The sequence below is a fragment of the Pelecanus crispus genome, chromosome 4, assembly GCF_030463565.1.
Source record: "Pelecanus crispus isolate bPelCri1 chromosome 4, bPelCri1.pri, whole genome shotgun sequence".
Classification (NCBI taxonomy): Eukaryota; Metazoa; Chordata; class Aves; order Pelecaniformes; family Pelecanidae; genus Pelecanus; species Pelecanus crispus.
Genome location: NC_134646.1, coordinates 83903636 through 83923993, shown reverse-complemented (window position 1 = coordinate 83923993; position 20358 = coordinate 83903636). Strand labels below are relative to the sequence as shown.

The window sequence follows — 20358 nt, the reverse complement described above, 5'->3', positions numbered from 1 at the left end:
CTTGTTGTTGGATGCTTTCAGAGCTCTGTTTCAGTGCATTTCAGACTCTGCTATATGATATTGCTCTAGCGTCCTAGAGGTGAGGCAGGTGTTTTGTCTTCTTTTGCCGTTCTCCCCTTTGGGCTTTCCAGCTCAGAGTCCTTCCCATGATACCCAGCCCTGAGACACCACTGCCCAGTGTCTAGAGGTGCCATCAGGCTGCATTTTGTGAAATGGAGTACCTGGAGTGAGATGAGAGCATAAGAAATGCTGTTGCCATTTCACCACGAGTAGTGGTTTTGTGAGTGATGCTGGAATTTTAACTTTAGAAGAAAAATTAAAATTTTCCAGAGAAATCTTCAGTGAGCTGAAATTTCAGTTTTCATTTTAAAAACCCTTACTCTGATGGAAATCCTTTCACCAGAGCTTGTTCCTGACCAACAACTACATAAAAGCCATCCCTCCTCCTGCCCTCCTCCACTTCCATGGGTCATGGCTGCATCCAGACTCCTGCTCCAGGGAGCACCTCGGAGAAGACATGGCTGGTGCGACCCCTTCATCCCTGCATGGCACAAAGCTACGAGATTCCTATTCTAAGTTGTTTTAATCATAAATTCTTGCATGTGGGAGCAATTACCCTTGGGAAATTATGAAAAAGTCTTTGAGAAAAAACCAACGGTGGATAATTTGCAGGTGTTTCTTCCCCCCTCCCTCATCCCCTACAACCCCTGTTTTAAAAATCAGACACAGCAACAATTCACAGCAATGTTTTAGACAGGTTTGTGCATGTATTTGGTACAAACAAACAAAAATATGTGCATTCTGTTTCATAGAGCTTACATCAATCTGACAGAACTTGAATCACGAAACAGAAATACTCTGGCTAATAAATACATCTGGGGATGAAAAATAAAAATCTATACATAAAAAATTCCAATGTCTGCTAAAGAAAATGTACACTTATATACACACTGTAAACAATAGTAATGCAACCCAACTGCAGTCCAGCTCAGGCTGACAGGGACCTTCCTTCCCCCTTAAATAGGACTCGTGAGAGTCTACTGACGTAAAAGCTGCTGTTTACCATCCTGCACGCTCGGTTTGTTGAAGCAGCAAGGTCTGACGATGCAATAGTGACATGAAGCCAGCGCAATGAGGTGAGAGCTGCTGGATAACCAAGGTACGGGTACTTTGGGAAATGGCCTGCTTGGCAAATTTGGAGAAACGGGACCATACCCTCAGCTGGTCGCACTCTTGTGGGACCAGAGAAGTCAGTAGGATCAAACCGAATTTACCTCCTGAAGGTCTGAGCCCATTTTTCCAAACTTGGGAGAGCTTGGAGATTAAAGGAATCAAAGAGAAATGCACAATTTTAGACACTCAGGTCATTTTTCATACAGCATTGTCCTTCCTCCCCTGCCAGCAAAGGCAGCCCTGTCTACTCTAAATGAAGTTCTACATGTAGAGCCTCAGAGTCCAGTCCTGGCATTGCCTCTTCTGATGCCTGGCTCAGGTGAGAGACAAATATTTTGCCTTGAATGCAACACAGCAGAGCTCAAGACTTTCCTACAGCACCTTCTAGGGTATCTCTCATGGCCTGATCAAACACAGGTGCAGCTGCAATGGAGGAAAGTAAAATGAGCCAAAGTTTGGGCATTTATGTGTGTATGCATATGTGTGCTTAAACAGACTTTATCCTCATTTTCTCCCTCATAGGTTTGTAAAGAATTGGCATGGAGTAAACCCTCAGACTAATCTTTATTTCCCTTCTGGATGCTTTCAAGAGGCTGGAGGCTATAAATGTAAATATTTCAAAATTGAAAAAAAAAAAAAGTATATTTAAAAGATCAGGGAGAAGTGTAAGCAATAATTTCAACTCATTCTTGGGAATGAACTGCTTGCCAGCAATTGGTAAAAGCCCCTGCAAAGCCTCCATTTATAGGAGAATGTCTGCCATTTTGGAATTGACATTTATATATATAAATGTAGTACAGTGTGTATGTGTATCTCTGTGGTCATGGATGCACACGTTACCATGTGCTGTGAATGTCTGGCTCTGCAGACACACCAAAAAAGATCTGCTCCTTAGCATCAGAGAGCATTTAATGGCAAATGTCCATCTTCCCCCTGACTAGACTTTCACTTCTGATATGTGTATCAGCTCGCCCTAAACCGTGCCCCCAAATTGCTTACATTATGCGCTTGCGCCTGTTAGACCTGCAAAGCAGCATCACCAGGGGCCAAAAATGCAGGTCTGGGTGTGTTTACTCCCTCCAACAGTGGCACGTGTGCACATGCATCCCAAGAGGTGGGCGGAAGGCAGGAGGAGTAACCTTCCAGGAGGACCTTCCAGGCATCTCTGCTCTTCAGCGACTGCCCTCTCCCTGATGCCTTCTCTGCTACGTCCCCAGTGCCAGCAGTGTGCTCTCCTGTCAGGATCCCTAAAACACCCAGGAACCCAGTGGCAGCTGCAGTCCTTGCACTGCAAAATGACTTTCTGTGTCACCCCATCTTCACTGTAGGGTCTCACTTCCCTTGAAGGCCAAAGAAACGGGGGAAAAAAAGATGCATTTCCCCGCAGAGGTTCCCATGGGCTATTGGGCCCTTGCTTTGGTAGGGTTGAAGCTCTCAAGCTGGCAACCTCTGGCTGATTTTACAGGCACTGGCAGACATGCAGGCAGAAATGAGTCTGGATTCAGTGTAAGTGCAATGCTGCCCGTGTGCCTTGGGGGGATTTGCTGTTGGGAGGAAAATATTTGGACAAAATCTGCAGGTCTTTGTGCAGTAATTCATCCAGTTTGGAGTCTTGCATTGAGTAAAGGGCAGAAGGATGTTGAGAGGGGCCAACTCTGGGTATCATGTCTAAGGAGGCACTGTACAAAAAAGTAAAAAATAAAAGAAGTCCAACTTTTCCTCTGTTTCAATTTCCTTTAAAGCAAATGAAGAGCGGAAAGAAAGGTGACATTCTCTTTGCTGTGCCTAGGAGCCTTTCATCTCCTTTGAAAGCCACCCTTAAGAGGATTAACTAGGTGTGTTGTAGGCATATTCATGAAGGACTCCTAATGGGTTTGGGGGACAGTGCTGGTGTGGATGAGTTTCCATCCAGGACACGTTCAGTGTCACATCTCCACCTCTCAACTTCATGTTCCTGTTCTTTACTCACCTGGCTTGAGACACTGCACCTCAGATCCAGACTTTGCCTCCATAGTCTATGTGTCTGGTGCCTCTGCCCACAGCTTAATCTAATGATGTCTGTGGCTCATTGCCTGTCTGAAATTAGATAAAACCAGTGCCTGAAATACATGGCCAAGCAGAGCTTGGGTGACCATTTTTCTGAGTTGCAAAGCACAGGGTGTGTGAGCCTGGCTGAGGTGGGCCTGTCATGCTTCCAACCTCCCTGCAGTCCCCGGAGGAGGCCATGGTGCACTCCTGAGGGGAGCTCACACTCTGGGGCTGTGAGAAGAGCAAAAAAACCCCCCTTATCGACATTGCTTTACCATGCTAGCAGACATAACCAAGGGCAATTGTTGATAGCCACCAAAGGCTTTGATGTATCAGGCATGTGGGAAGCCACCTGGGAGAAGAGTCATGAGCGTGACCCTGACTGGGGAGAGGATGCATCTACACGAGGGAGCTCCAACTGCATGTCAGCTCCGTTTTAGCTTTGACTCTATGGGTAGTAGAAACAGGCTCCAAATTCAGCCATCCCACCTTTCCTGAGCCAGGTTGAGTATGGACGTGAGCGAAGCCCCTAGGATACATCTTTGTTCCGTGTTGTTTGAGAGAGACAGCAAGTAAGAGCATGAAGGGGAGAGAAAAAGGCCGGGGATGGCTGACGCCAAAAGGAGTTGCTTTCTCTCTGTATCACAGAGGTATGTGCACTAAAGCAATCTGGGTTGAAAGTGTTTCACTGGAAAGTGAAATGAGAAACGCATCACAGGTTGGACTTTGAGAAGAGAGACCCGCACAACCACTGGCATCAGTGTACACATCTGGAGTGCTCCTCTGGCCTAAAACCAGGTTATGTGGAAAGGTCAAAGCTGTAGCCACTGCAGACATGATGGCTGAGAGCCAGGATCCCCCCACCCTGCTTGGGAATACCGCAGCCTGCTCACCCTCCAAAGCAAAGGCTAGAGGTTCTGCCCAGCCCTGTAGACCTGCAAGCTCCCAACCCATTCTCTAAAGGATCAGCTGCCAGCTACTGCTTGGCAGCATCCTTTCTGGGTGCTGCCTCTGGATGGAAACATGATCACATGTACTAAGGCAGGGTTGGCATCTTCTGGGGTTTGATCTTTCCATTAGATTTTGTGGTGGTGTTTTTAAGGCAAAGGAGACATTCTGGTTTCCCTTAATTACACAGCTTCTTCTAAACTCAAAGATAACCATCCAATGGAGGAAACAGCTCTTGTCCTAAGGCCATTTCTACCCCACATCTTCCTCTCCTGCCGTGGCTCAATAAAATGGGATATGCCACTGGATCTTATTTGAGGAACCCGTAATCCCAGAATGCCAGAGAAGGGGCTGACCTCCATGTGGGGGATGCTTGTATAACCTTTGGGCAACTGCATTTTATACCTGATTGCTGCTTCCAGTCTGCCTGACAGACACACAGATGGTATCCCTTCACGCTTCTGCTAGATACCTCGACAGAAACCATCGACAGCGTCCTGGTGGCTTCAAATATCTGTTTCTCGCAGCCCGCAGCAGTCTGTTAAGTCATAGGTTTGATAATCGATGGTTTCCGTGAAGTCATGAGGGATCCCGATAGAGACAGATTCCACTTCTGTTTTGTACATGGCTGTCACCCCCCCTTTGCTGGAACCACCCCGGATTTTATTAGAAAGGCTATTCATCTTCTCCTTCAGCTGGGTGGATGCTGGTTTCTGGAAAGGAGTGAGCATTTTCCAGCCCTTGAAGCTGAGTGTTCGCCTCTTACTGGCTCTCTCCTGAAACGAGGAGTTAAATATGAACGAGCTGTTCAGGGTGTTAATCCTGGGCCTCAGGTCCGTCTCAGAGTCTTGCACCGAGCTGTTCATGGAGGCCCCTCGCCAGTGGTGGTCGTAGACGCGCCAGATGGGCCGTCTTCTCCGGTGGCATTGGCACTTGAGCAGCCTGATGAAAGCTCGCTTGAACTCTTTGCTGGAGCACGGGTAGATGATGGGGTTCACACAGCTGTTGAAGTACCCCAGCCAGAAAATGACCTTGAAGACCATTTCGGAGGGCTTCAGAGATGGGAAAAAAGAACCTTGGAAGAGATTAAAAGAAATATGGTTAAAGGAAGGGGAAGGGTATGGCAGCGCAGGGTAGCAAGGGTGGTGGGCAGTGCAGTCTGGAAGAGGTGAGACCTGCAGAAAAGGCTGAAGGTGTGATTCTGCTATTAGGTCCTTGGCTAGCAATGCCATTGCCACCACAGTGAAGATCTGGCCACTGCAGGACTGTAAGGCATCGACCCTAAAGTGATAATGATGGCTAATACTATGTCTTTGGTGGGAGCCTCCTAGCCCCACTGCGAAAGGGCTCCTAGCAATGGACCCAGCACCCTCAAATGCAGCTGTGAGCCATCGTGGCAAGCCCATACAGCTTGGAGGGAGGCGGTTAATTGTTGCAGGAGCTACACAAGTATGAAGGGTGGTGAGGATGGAGGATTCTTCTCACACCTCTCTCCAGATAACCATCCAGCTAACCCTGCCCTCTGAATCCAGCATGCACTGTGTTTTGAAGGGGATCCAGTCCCGAGGAGAAAGTCCTGGTGCAGGAACCCAACAGCCCCATGGCCAAAGCTGTTTACCTGACTGTGGGTTCAGGCATGCTGCTCTGAATTGACACGGGAGACTTGCACCCAAGAGGTGTCCTCCATACCTGGGGGCCGGGATGCTTTCTGAGACCCTATAACAGGGGTGAGGGTATCATTTTGGTGAACTGGTTCAGTGGCCCCCATGCCTTCCTGGTTTATTAGCACAAGGCAGCCAGGCCCTGTCCCATTCCAGATCAGACAAGAGAAAATGGTTTGCATGGATTGGTTCTTGGTGCCTGCCTCTTCCTACACATTGCACTGCACAGCTCACCACTGCAACGTAAAAGAATCATAGAATTGTTTAGGTTGGAAAAGACCTTTAAGATCATCCAGTCCAACCATTAACCTAACACTGCCAACTCCACCACTAAACCAATTAAGGGCAGAGTAGCAACCCCACGCCTCCTGGCTTGGTGGCTGGATTATTTTTATTGAAAGTAAAACTAGGAATCATTAAGGTTGGAAAGGATCTCTAAGATCATCAGTCCAACCATCAACCCAACACCCCCATGCCCACTAAACAATGTCCCCAAGTGCCACATCTGCCCATTTTTTGAACAATTCCAGGGATGGTGACTCCACCAGCTCTCTGGGCAGCCTGTGCCAATGCTTGACTACCCTTTCTGTGAAGAAATTTTTCCTAATATCCAATCTAAATGGATGGATACAGCCCTGTCACCTGCACTGCTGGAAGAACAATAGCCCTTTACACACTACACTCACATATTTTGGATCATCAGTGCCAAACACCCTCAGTTCAAATTCTGCAGTGATGCTAAGGTGGACACTTAACATGAGCTCAGATAATACCCATCACCTCAAGCTTGTACTGGCTACTTGAAAAATTTCTTTTGTCCACCCCAACCCCTATTTACGCTTTTGGGCTGGAAGTTCCCGCTGTTTTCTTGGTGAGAAAGCTGGAGATTTTTTTTGCAGCCAGAAGATGTCAGTGTTGCTCCCACATGGTCCCATCACTTAGCATTCCCCAGTCAGATCTGAAATAACTTTCTGACTCAGCCTTAATTTCTTTTAATTTTAGCTCTGGATGACAAATTGTGCCGCCATGTGACTGAGCGTTAATTTGTATTTTAGTAAATAACATTAGCTCTGGATATCATTATTATTTTCCCTATGCTCAAAAGCCTGGTGTCAAAACAGTAAAACAGGTGCCAGCAGCCAGAAATTCAGGACTGGCACTACATAAAAGCTCCCCAAGCTGTTAGCTGGAGAAAAACCATCATCCAAGAAACTCAAAGCTCTGGTTGCAGCAAAGCCTTCTTACAGCCATCCCTAAAAAGTGAAGAAATTACAGCCAGACTCAGCATTAGGTACGTGGGCTGTTCCATCATGGGGACGTGGGAGAAGAAAGACAGATCTCAGCATTTTCTGATGGTTAGGCAGGGAAAGCAGAGATGCAGCCATGCAGCTGAAATATCTGCTGAAGGCCAATCCAGTTGTAGGGCTGGAGCACCTGCTGTTTGTCAATATGTGCTGAAGAAGGCATTGAATAAGGACAGTAAGCAGCACACTTTCTCTGTGCTGGAAAGACCTGGGGCCTTCATGGAAATGAATGGCATTTGCAGTTTAATGAGCAGCCACCGGTGTCATAGCCTGTGGTTTTGAACAAGGCAATAGCACCAGGGTTAGGGGTTTTCAGAGGCAGTGCCCCCACCTTGGTTGTTTTTGATTAAAGAGGTTTACTCTTTCTGGGACAGTGGTGAGCTTTAGAGGTTGGTGCTAGGCTGCTTCACATCCAGTTCTAACCACAGCAGAAAAGCCACCCCTGAGTGCTTAGCCAAGAAATTTTAAACACCCCAGTGGTGCTGGGGACAACCCCGCTTTGCACTGCATGCAGCATCTCCTCCATTCTCCATCCGACCACAGCTTTGAGCCTTCTCCCTTTCTTGCACTGCCCCCAACCCACCACCCTGGACCTACAGGCACCATCTGATGCTTTGGGCAATGTGGACCAGCTGTGGGTTTCCAAGCCCAGCTGATATTCCTGTCCTCAATCTCAAGTCTTGACAGTAGCAGATGGTCTGTTTTCCTGCTGGGACTCACCCTCTCGCCAGCCTGTCCAGGGATCAGCCTCTACCCAGAACCCTGTTCTCTCTGCAAGGGCATCCCTGGCTCTCAGCCCTAAGAAACTGTGTTGTCCTACCTTGATCCTGACATGGCTCAGTGTGAACGTTTGGGGCCAAGACAGGTGAAAGACTTCATTAAGTATGTAATCCTGCTCATACTTTTGTTGGGGAAAAGTTATGTGCCTCAGTTTCCCCACTGCAGAACGGGGCTAATTACCATAATCTCTTTCACAGTGTTGTTCTGAACCCTGTTTGCAGTGCGCACTGGGTTCTCAGAGGAGCTGCAGCTTTATGTAGCATTTTTTAACTTTAAGAGAGAGGAAAAGAAAACAAAAAGCTATGGTAACAAACCAAATAAAAGAAGGGTCTCTTTAGAAACGAGACTAGTAATTACTACTTGAGCCAGGCTACTTAAGAGATTGGTGCTTGCTTTAACAGCCATCAGGCTGTTAAAATAATAACTTATATCTAGTGTTTTGTGGTTGATTGCACAATACAGTTTCTGTACTACATGCTTTGTCTTTTGCATCCAGATAAAAAATGCAAATTGAAAAGAAAAAAAAAAAAAGGTAAAAAGGGTATGAATTCCCTGATTTTCAACTTTGGCTGTTTTTCACCCGCTAGAACCTTGTGTACATCTGAAGACAACAGACTCATTACCATCCTCATTACCATGCAAATAAGCGTGCCCCTTGGAAGAGACGTGTGCTGAGTGCATCCATAGTTTCCTCATTTGATCCACTGGGATGAACAGAACTAGGCAGGGAGTCCCCAGAACAGGTCCTTGGCTGGCAACTTTGTACATGCTGGAGCATCAGACTCTTGATAGGCACTGGGAGGCTGCACGTAAGGAAGAGTTGCGGGGTCTTATTTAGGGAATGAGTAAAGTATGGAAGAAATTAGCTCTTGCTTTCATGCACACAAGTATGCAACAACATTTTGAGAGTGGGGGGTTTTGAACTGGGCTTTGTAGTGGTTACTATATAGAAACATGGATGTTAGGGTATGTGGAAGACAGTTCTGAGTAATGGACACTTGAAGAGCTCAGGAAACACAGTTGGATGCTTCCAAGGTCCAGAAATAGAAAATGGGAGTAAAACATCAGGTATAGCAACACAGAGTGATGCACCAGCACTTTAGCCTGATATGTCAGTGTAAGAGCCCTTTTTGATGATCTGGCCCCAAAAGCAGCAAAGCCAGAACAGGGCAATATCAAAGAACAGGAAGCTGAAATATTGTAGGACCTGTGTCACAGTACAAGTGTGTGAAACCTGGTCTTGCTTCAAAGAGGAGCTCTTCCTACTCACCCAAAATCAGCCCTCTGGACACCCCTCTTGGGCACCCAGCTCAACACTTCATGGCACAGCTTGGTGTACTTTCCAAAAGAGGAGGTGCTGACCCCCACCTTGGGGACACCCACCTGTGGGGTGGTCTTGATGTGGTGAGCAGTGACACTGCATGCAACGTGTGCTGGGATCCAGCAACCCCCTGTCATGCTGAAGCAGCTGGGACCCCAGAGCCCTCACAGGGAGAGGACAACAGACGCTTGGCTTGCCCTTGCTCTGCTTGAACGGGACTGCTGCTTTTGGGGGTAGTGCTCTCAGCAGGGAAATGTTCATCCAACCTAACCAAATCCACACGTGAAACTCAGAGACAGCCTGGGCAGTAGGGATGGACCTCTGAGGTGCCCCTTCTCCACCCTGACTGCCTACCCAGTGATGCTCATCTCCTGGTGGAGGGACGATCCTGGTTGTATCTCAGTGTAGGATGTGCCCAGGTAGGGTGGGATGCAGAGCCTCGTCCTTTGTATTTCCCACTGCCTTGTTGAGAAGGCTCCATGTTGGCTTATGGAGATCTTGCTGAGGACTTTTTCTTCTCCTAATAAATAAAAATTTTATAATAATACTGCTGGGGGCTTGAAAGTCCTTTTGGGGCTTTATTCCTTTCAGCATTTTATAAAAGGTCGGTCCACATCTTGCAGAGTCTGAATCCTAGCGATAGAGCTGGGTCTGAGCAAGGACTGCATATGTAACCCTACATAATTATCTTCAAGATCATTAAGAAATTAAGCAAGCCGTAGGTGAGCTGTAGAAAGCTCCCCCCATCATGCAAAGTGACTGGACTCATTCTAAACATGATCTGAAGATTGAATTTCATATTTTTTGTTTGGTGGTGCCAAAGTTGAGCCAATAAGGTATGTGCTCTGAAGTGAAAGCAAAGAAGTAATTTATTCGGTGTTCTTACAGTGCTTGTGTGTGTGCAGGATGTGCATACATGTTTGTACACTGTGTGAGTGCCTATGCATTTCTTTTTCCCCCTAGGTAAAATTACCTTGCTCATATCTGGGAAAAAAAACCCCAGCCAGCTACAGATCTCTGAAGCCATGGACATGCTCCCCAAAGCTGTGACACTCCGTGTTGGATGGCCAGTGGATGCAATCTCCCCTCCACACATCCAAACACATACCCCATTTTTTTAAGTTGTTTCAGTGAGCACAATCTCATGACCTTTCCTTGTCTGCACTTCTCCACCCTGCCCTCCCCATGACTCACTCAAAGGTGATATCACTGGTTTGTTTGGAGAGTTGCTGGTCCCAGTTTTCAGTGCTCAAAAAAATAAAGCAAAACAAGAAAAAAGACAAATGCACAAATGAAAATGGACCCAGTCCAATCTAAATTCTGGCCCTGGCTCCCAGTATGCAGCCAGAATCTGTGAGCAGGCTTACTTTCTGCTGCAGTTGGCAGGGGCATCTTTGTTTTAAAAGGTCCCCGCTTTACAGCATGTCCTGAATCGTCCATGGCACAAAAATGCTGCAGACGTGATAGTAGGTGGGAGAAACAAAGTGACAAAGTCACGCCCCAGTGCCGTCCCACCATGAATGGGAAATGTAAGGACCAGCAGGATTGTTCACGCTGACAAGGGGCCTTGCTGTTGCTCGGTGTGGGCTTTGTATGAGGAATGGCCCTGGACAAAAATAGCTTATGAGGAGTTGGACCTTGCAGGTGTTGGTGGAATGCCATGAAGAAGATAAACAAGTAGCTATTACTCACTGCCTTTTCCACTACAAGGGGCTTCACAGGAGATGGAAACTAGCAGGTGGTAGGTTAAAAACAAAGAAGAGAAGATGGCTCATCTCACAGCACGTTGCTCAGCTGTGGATGTCCCTGCAGCAGGAGGCTGTGAATGCTAAAAATGATTGGCCAAACTCATGGAAAAGAAATAATCTACCAAGGCACAAACTACTCTGTTCCTGAGTTAGGAAGCTCCAGAAATCTGCATATATGATTAGGCCCATGGGGGGACATGTGCCCCATCACCTGAGCTTCTCCTGAATGCGGCCTCACAGGTTAGGAAGGGGCTGAGGACTCCCTCCGGATCTGTCAGAGCAGCAAGTCCAGAGAATTGCAGCTGGTATAGGAAAAACCCTGATGTAGGAGGTACCATAGCTGCCGAAGCTCACCGTGTGCTCTCCTGGCCAAAGAAAGAGTCAGTCTCTTCCTTCTTTTTTTCTGGCTCTCACAAGGTAAATTAATTAAATCTGGTCCAAAGTAATAATAAGCTGCCACTTTCTGCTCATTACCCAGCTTACATCCCTCCTTGCCAGCTCCTTCCCGGGCTCCCATGATGGACAACCTCCCTAATGCATCTGCCAAGCTATGGGAGAGCGGGCTGGATATCAGTAAGGATTTCTGCCTATGTATGGGACTGGGAGTCTCAGCTTCTGACCAGTCTTTCTTAAACTTCTCCTCCATCCACTATTGACCACTTCCACTGGGCAGCTGTGGGCTTTTCAGGGTCCCTAGAGGGTTAACACCTCCTTGCAGCTGGTGGCGTGTCTTGGAGTGATGGGAGAGTTCACTGCCCTCCTAGGACGGATCCAAGAGCTGTTTGGCGTAGGGAGGAGGACAGCATGTTTGCAGTGACTCCGGCATTTTCCCTGGAGGACGATGGCGTTGGGATATCGGGCGGAATTCCTCAGGCCTGTGAGCCTTCCAGCTGACCCCATAAACAATGTCACAGATAAGCGACAGCTTCCGTCACGCCAGTGAAAGCCCCGATGAGCTGCCTGCGTGCCTCTCTGCGTGTAGGCATGACTGCTTGCTCCAACTTCTGCACCCTGATCTGAGCAGGAAGAAAAGCAGGGAGAAGCCACCCCTCCCCTGCCCGTTGCTGACCTTCTCGGCAGTGTTGCGTTGTCCCAAGTCGATGGTTGGAGACGCCCTCTTGGGGAGCCCCTGGCAATGCCAAAGCCCATGGTAGGGTGTGCATACCTGGTGTGCGGGGTCCCCATGGAGCAGGAGGGCAGCCTGTGGTGTGATGGGTCTCAGGGAAACATGGTTTAGGCGGGGGGCACTGGGGAGGTTGTAAAGGCAGGAGAGGCCAGCCTGGGGGGTGTTGAGGGCTCTGGAAAACGCTGACAATCTCAAGCAGGATCTCAAACTTGAGGACTGACTGCGATCTGCCTGTCAGCAAGAGAAGGATAATGCAGCAGAGCCTTGTTTTGATAATTTACTGGTCTAATTCACAGTGCCCCAAACTGTCCCCTAATCTCGTAGGCAGTATGGTCCTACTGATGTCTCCAAAGCTTTCCTCTAAGTTGCAGCACATCAGTAGGACTTTGGCTGAAATTGCCCTTCATTCCCCTCAAAGCCCACGGTGGAGCTTTTCTCAAAGAAATCCCATCAATCTGGACCACTAATGGGAGTCATTGCCATGAGGATGTTTCTGAGGCATCGAATTTCCTGAAAACTGTGGGTAACTTCTGTGAGTTACCTAACCGAATTTAGGTATCTGAGCATGTCCCTGGGCTTCTCTTATAGTCAATGGTTTAGTCAGTCAACTCTGTGGAGAGGAGGCAATGATACAGCTCATCCTAAAGCTCAGATCACACAAGGTCTCGGATATGGACCCAGACTCCTGGCTCATGGGCATCCACATCATGGGCATACAGGGTTGCTTCTGATGGATTTCACCCTTAATGTCGTTGGCATCTGGTGGTCTTCTCCTCTCAGGAGGAGTCTCCAAAACCTCCCATGCATTAGTTTCTTTCAAGTGCAGGATAGAACTTTCATCACTGGAAAAATTTTACCAGTGAGCATTCCATAGTGGTGAAGGGTGGCAAAGTGAAGACCCACACAGGTACATCTACCCTGTTACCTAACAGAAAGCTAATGAATAATTTCAAGTCTTAGACTATTCACAGTGCTAATTTGCTTAGCGTAGTCTAGCTAGACCTCTCCAGATAAATTTTGTCCAGGGAACAGTTTGCTCCAGACACCATTCCCAAAACGCCATAAAGACTTGACTATGCAGTCCTCTAACATTGTCCCAGCAGTCTCTGCACCCTTAATTAACTCCATAGGCCCTCATGCCACATCACAGGGCATGCAATGCAAAGCATCTGTTTCAGATTGAAGATCCACTCTGGTGGGCTGCCACACAGCAACCCCTGCTCTTCCAGAGATTCACAACTCCCACAAGAGGGTAATTATATTGTAGGACCACTGGGGCACTGCATGGGGCCCAAGAGACGCTTTGGGCTGGGTGCTATAAAGTACTTAGTCTGCTCTAGTCTGGTCTACAGCCCTTGCTTGGGGGGCTTTTTTTATTTTTTTTTATTTTATTTATTTATTTTTTTTAGCAACATAGATGACCCTTAGTTAGCTTGGTTCCTGAGAAAGAAAGTAGCTAAACTTGTCATTTGCTAGATGCCATTGGGAATGTGCTTATGCTATACTATAGACAGGCGAGGGGGCCCGAAGAATGTTCGATATGCCAAGTTTCTTGGGAGGGCACTGATCCTTCATCTGGGGACACACAGCTGAATGCAGCAGCAGAAAATATCCAGAAAGTCATCACATTCATTGCATCCTCCTTCCAAGGACCTGGATGTGCCATGCCAGCACCGTGTACAAACTTTCATTGCCCTGAAGTGAATATACTGCCTTCCATCTTTCATTAGGGATCTATAAAGAAGAAAGTTGTGCTCAAGATAATAAAGGAATAATTCCATCTTTCATTAGGGATCTATAAAGAAGAAAGTTGTGCTCAAGATAATAAAGGAATAATTAAGAGATTGTTGTCTGCCACTGCACAGGGGTTGATGGACAGATATATAGAGCCTTGGGTCTGTAGAAGGGCCAAGAAGGGATTCCCTTGTTTTCCAACTCTGTAGCCTTGTGGTGTGATGACAAAACCATCCTTTTGAAGTATATATGTCTGCAGGATGAGGACTGAGAGCTTTTCCCTGCTTCTTGATTTTTAATGGGAGCTCTGTGGACCCTACTCTGACAGGACCAGGCAGAAGAAAGGGAGAGAGATTTTGAAACCACACCTGAGCTTGGATACTGCAAATCAAGCTCACTGCATAACAATGCTTTTAAAATGGTTAAGGCAACGCTTTCACAAAGGAATGAAGAGCTGGACCAAATATCTCCTTTGCACGTTGTGGAAGGTGATGTTGGCTCATCAGCTCCTGTGATGAAGCCAGGAGTTGGGCTCTGTCTGAGGACTGCTGTTGACCATTAATCCTGGGCCACCTGATGAGCTCATCATCATGAGTTCTTTGCTTGCTCTATGAAGAGCATGGCTGGTTCAGTGTTGAAAGGGGACTGTACAGAGGGTTTAGTAGCCCCAAGCTTGGTATTAGACATTGCCCTCTCCATGCCCTCAAATGAAGCTGTCCATTAACTCATCTCAATACTGCCCAGCCTAGGAATAGCCTTTTCATCTGCTTGGTTCATCCTCCAAGAAGAAGGGCTGGGCAGCAGATTCAGGGCCACAGACAATGCTGAACACAGCAGGGTCAGTAGGAAGATGGGCTTTGAAAATGAGTCACAAAATTAAAAAGAAGGTAAAGATGTAGGCTTTTTTCATCTGACTTCTAGTACAGACTCCCTTAAAGGTAATATTTTTGCAGTGTTTCTTACGCTTGGGAATGATATATGTGTATCTACCTGCCTATTCCTTAATAATTCACAGATAATAGCCTGGCTCCAGCCACAAAGAGGACTTTAAAACAAATCTTAAGATCATGAGACTCAGCAAAAGGACAAAAATAAAAATAGGAAAAAAAAATCTGGAAGATTGGCCAATCTGGCAAATCCAAAGGCAGATATCAGGAAGGTTCTTATTTGCCAGATACAAATGAAGAAAGAAAAAATGTCTCCTGGGAGAAGGAAAAAGTCAGGATAACTGAGTTGCATGTCAAGAGCTCTTGTCTTGCTGTCTGAGCAGGAAGAAGACTGGAATCTGCGTGATGATGTTAGAGCGAGCACAGCAGAGACTGCAGTGTGATTCCTGCCTGGATGGTTAAACAGAGGAAACACACATGGGGCGGCCTTTGGAAAGAAAATTTCCATCTGGCTCAGGATCTGAATGAACACAATGGCCGTGCAGGGTTGCTAGGTTCCCTCCAGGGCAATGCAAAAAATCAGCGTGTCATTCACGAGAGGAGCACTCCTGTGGCTATCCATTAAGCAAACGCGGGGACATCCTGAGCGTGAAGGTCTTGCTGCATCTGTGCCTGGGAGTCTCTTCTCTGCATGATGGCATCTCGGGCACACTTCTGGGTAACACAGCCAGTACAACCAGCCCTCAGGGAAGGGAAGCCTTTACAGAGAAGCTGACTGGCTGCCATCTGCAGCAGGAGTAAACCGTGGGTAGGATGTGTCATGGGCAAATATCCAAGCATAGGCATAGGTTGCAAATAACAATAAGCAGAGGCGCTGCTTATTCAAGCCCTGTGGCACAAAGACTATGATGGCAAACTGCGTAAGTTCTCAGCCATGGCTAACTTTGTCCTTAACTAATGGCTTGCGTAATGGTCTCTTTTGGTAGACTGTAACTTCGCAGTAGGAAGCTATGTCCTTATCTTCCTGATGCTTGCATTGCTGTCTCACTGGTGTGACTCGGTTCGTTAAACACAGGAGGCTAGCGTCATTCTAGACACCCCAACCTATCTTCGTCTACTGCTAATGTTTCAAAAGGGTGTGGGTCCTCTGGAAATTGTATCAGATCAGCCAGACCTGTGCAAGTGCCTCAGGGACACCGGGGTGATTCAGGTGACACTAGAGACTGGTGTTTAGGCTACTGAATTGAGCCCTGGATGTCTGACTTTTAATCTGGCACCAAATCCAGCTCAGCAAAATGTATGTCATATGACTAATGACAAACTGCCTTGGGCTTTGACCTCTCCATCTCCCAAGCAAACCTGTGCTATGCCAAGTCAGTGTCAGGGCCAAAGACCTTTAATCCAGTACTTTTATGTGTGGAGAAGCAAAGGAGGTTGGCTACCATTAACTCCTTGCTTTGGAGTCTTATGGCAGGTGGTTTGGGAGTGCAGTATGTCACCCCCACCACAACCCAAAAGTCTTCCTCTCCTCACTCTGTGACAAGAAGAATTGCCTCAAGTGATCCTTTTTTAGGAGACACAAGCAGAAGCTACCCAGCAGCACAGGACGTCGCTATCATCAGTGCCTGCTGCGGGTTTCTGTTCCCTTCATGATGGGCTGCAGAATTAGTCAGGAACATAAATTCTTCCATGGGATTTATCAGGAATGGAGGCAAAGATCAACGTGGGGTTGGTTAGGAATGTAGCCTTCCCATTCCTGTCTGTCCAAAAGCTCCTGTAAAAGGATGTGTGTGGGTTATTGGGGAATTTCTACTTCTTTTGGGATCCCAACCAGCTTCCATTGGCAATCCAGTGAATCTGTTTTTCAGTCCTTTTCCCAGGCACCTCAGTGGCTGACCAACCAGCTGAGACACTATCCTGATATAACCTGAAACCATCTTACAGGGTTTAGCTTTCAAAGCCTGAGATAAACAGAGGGAAGAATTGATGCTCTCAGCTGGGTGGAGGTTGCAGACTGTGGAAGCGTTGGGAGAGGTTCCTGATAGACCTCCCACAAATGTAACATCTAATCAATATTAGGAAATATTACATGACCTCCCTTTTCAAGACAATGTTCCTTTCACAGACTATAAAAAAATCAACAATAACTTCATGAGCATCAGCTTTGTTATTTAGAGAAATGAAAATATTGTATAGAGAGGGCAGAGAACTTGATGAAATACATACTGAACTAAGAATAATCACCAATAACCAAGGAAGAGAGGCACCAAAAAGGACTCTGTGGAGTCAGCTGAAGAGTCACCACAATAATCTACTTGAGGAAACCCTAGGTATTATGACAAGAGAAGCAATAACAAACTTCGCAGCAAGATGGGCAAGTTAGTAGAGGCACTGCTGTGACTTAGCCCTCTGATAACTCCTTTGACACATTATTTCACAGAATGTGATCAAAACTTCTTTTGCAAGAAAATTGCAAAAATGTTTCTTGAGCCCTTGCCATAAAGATCTGCTTCTATATCTATAAATAGTGTATGGACATAGTACAGAGTTTTTGACCAGTGGTTCTCCAGCTTTTCTGAACCCAAACCTGTTAATCCTCATCATTTTTTGCAGACTGGCTGGCTCCCTTACAAACTGGTTTTCCATGAACCGTTTACCAAGCCTTCATGGACCATCAAGGTCTGGAGACCACAATTTGGGAACTACTGTTCTAGACTACTGGTTCTTGCATTTATTGGCAAACACAACGGCACTTTGTGCTGAGCACTCCAACTGACTGCTTCTGTGCAACTCCTTTTAATAGCTTCCTTAAGCTTCCCTTTAAAGGCAAGTAACTGCTGTTCCTCTGTGGCTACTGCAAACAGAAGCCTGGCTTCAACTCACCTCCAAGATAAAACATCCCTTTCTATCAAGCTGTCTCCTCCACTCTGGTCAGAATCATTGAAAACGTCTATTTTTTCCAACTAAAGAGCAAGCTTGGGAAATCCTGTAGAAAAGGAGTGGAGGGGAATGATTCTCAAGCAAGTCATCCAAGTCTTGGAAAAACCACTGTGTTTGCTGGGTCGGACCCAAGACTACTCTTTGTTTTTCCAACTCAGAAGTTCTTTTCTCTGCACTTGGTTTTCTAAGAATGTGAACTCACCCGCCCTGTCCTGTTTACAAGCTCCTAAATATGTAGATCAGATTTGGCTGTGGGGTAGGCCTTGGAAGGGCTGAATCCTGCTGGGAACACATGGCATTTTATGTACACCGAAGCCAGATCCAAGCTGCACAAAGGAAAAAGGCAATTTTTCACTGGGCCCAACCCAACCCAGGGAAAAATTCTCCCCCCAGGGCAAAATGCATGAGACCTGACTTTACAGCCTGGGGTGAGCAAGAACTCACCTTGGGTAGGTGAACATCACCAGGACCCAGAGATAAGACCATTGATCTAGAAGGATGCTACAGTGGAAGGTTTACTTAAGCTGATTGCTGGCAAAGCTGGTGGCCCCGAGTCTGGAGAACTTGCTAGTGGCGGGACGCCAGTGTTTGGAAAACACGCTATCAGGGGAGGTGTGGGAGCTTCCTCAGCACGTTTCCACCGTGCCGGTCCCAAGGACGTTCTGTTTATATCAGAATTGGGCAGACAGCACGTCACCGGCCGTGGAGCCTGGCACCGCAGCACTTGCACTCAGCCCGTGCCCCCCTCCCCATGTCGCTGGCTGTGAAGGATGCTGAACAGCATCCTCCAGAGAGCCGCACCGCTGGACCCCGGCGCTGTGACGTTGCGGAGGAAAGGGTGGGGAAGAAAGGCTGGGGGAGGTTGATATTTTCAGCTCTGATGAAAAATCAGGACTGGCTTTGAAGGCTCAGGAGGGGTTATTCAAGACCAGCCAGCCAACTTCTTGTTTCTTTTCAGGCTTGGAGGGGAAAATCCTCCAACGCCTGCCCTGTTTCCTCACCCAGCTCCAAGGCACAGCCCTTCTTGTGTTAGACTGCATAGAAAAACCTGCAGAGTTTCTCATCGCTCACCTTCTCTTTCTTTCTGTTTTTTTTTTGTGTGACAAGAAGGGTAACAAAAAAAAAAAAAAATCTCTTTCTTCTCCCCCAACCTGGAATTATTCAGGGGAGATAGGAAAGAGTTAGTCTGTCTCTCCCCAGCCCTGAAAGCCAGCTTTCAGCTGATACCAAGCTCTAAAAATGTTTCACTTGAAAAAGAGATGTTTTCCCCCGCTCAGAAAACAATGGGTCAGTGTAATGGGGCTCCAAAAATATAACAGATAACAACATCGTCATCATTCCCGACAGTTCCTGAAGCCGTTATCTTGAAGGGATAAAGTCTCCTGTTTAATGCCGCATCAGTTGCCTGTGAAGGATCCCTTTTACTTGGTGCTTTCCCCCATCTCCATGGGGAGTGTCATGTCATCCATCTGATCTGACCAGCTGTACATCTCTTATCCGGTTATTTGGCAGTGATGCACTTAAGCCGTATCTCTGTGAGTACAGTGAACAGGGACAGGATAAGGGACCAGATTTCGACCGAGGGGCACCCAGGCTGTTAGCATGGACCCTGGCATGACTTTGGACTGGTCATGGTGCAGTGGGTAGCAGAGCCAAGGGAGGTACCTGCATGCAGATCCCTGTTTGGGAGGGTTTAGCTGTGGCAATGCCAGGCACATGGCTAACAAATTGACGCTGATCCCTTTTATTTGCTAGCATTGATGTGATGGGGGGACCAATCTTTATGCTTGGTGCTGTACAAACACAGAGTGGTGGGAAAACCCGTCCCCAAAGCGGGTGTTTGCTACCTAATGCCCAGCAGGGGTTTCCTGCATGACTGCAGCACACACAAGATTTTATCCCAGGATTTGTGATCCACAGCAATACATCTGGCAGCATGGATGGGATAAACTGCATGGGTTGCACCACTTAGGAGAGGAGAGAGCTTGTGATGCCTGGAGTAGAGCAGTCTCCAGCAGAGCAGGTGGCATGATAAAACCATGCGCAATGGTGTCAGGACCTCTCAGTGGGAAGGGGTGGCAAGACCAGAAAACCCAGACTATTCATATTTTTTGTTACCTGAGCAATCCACCTGGATGTCATGGCTGAACAGAAAGTAAAACGACACAAGAGGCAAAAACTGGTTGCCTCATTGTCTTAGCCATAGAGCTGAGCCTGGGATAAGTACAAAAACAATGCTGGGAAGGACCAAGAAACATAGCAGCAGACCAACCATCATATCATGGTGGTTTTGTTTAAGCTTTACAGCCACATGGAGTTTTAGGGAGACATTTCAGGAGAGAGAATGCAAGAAACTTGCTGCATTGCCTGGTTTAAATGCCTGCTCAGGGCAATGGGATCTCTGCTGAGAAGACATGAGTGTCTCAAAGCACCTCATTATGGTGATGAGGCTCACTCTACACTGACATGCTTCCTGCTCCATCTCTGCCCTATCTCTATTTCTTTTTTAATCTCTGATCCTGAAGGGAAAGGATGGAAATTTGCATTCAATTTTCATGGCAATTTGAGTACCTCCCATGAGAGATTTGTCTGCCCCTCTCTTGCCTTTTTGTTAGATAAACAAGCCTTTTTGCCTCCTGTGCTCTTCACTCACTGCTCAGAAGTAATAGACATGGGATGTGGGGTGCACTCCCTGTCTTGATGTGGCC

The 20358-nt window shown here is 47.1% G+C and overlaps 1 protein-coding gene across 1 annotated transcript in view; it reads right to left on the bottom strand.

Annotated features, from left to right (window-relative positions):
• Positions 1-4655: 4655 nt before the first annotated feature.
• The window catches only part of ADRA1D (adrenoceptor alpha 1D), a 47718-nt gene continuing 32015 nt past the window's right edge, over positions 4656-20358 (bottom strand). The window contains exon 2 of the mRNA XM_075709564.1: positions 4656-5224. Within this exon, the coding sequence (XP_075565679.1) occupies positions 4656-5224 (569 nt within the window). The remainder of the gene's footprint in view (positions 5225-20358) is intronic.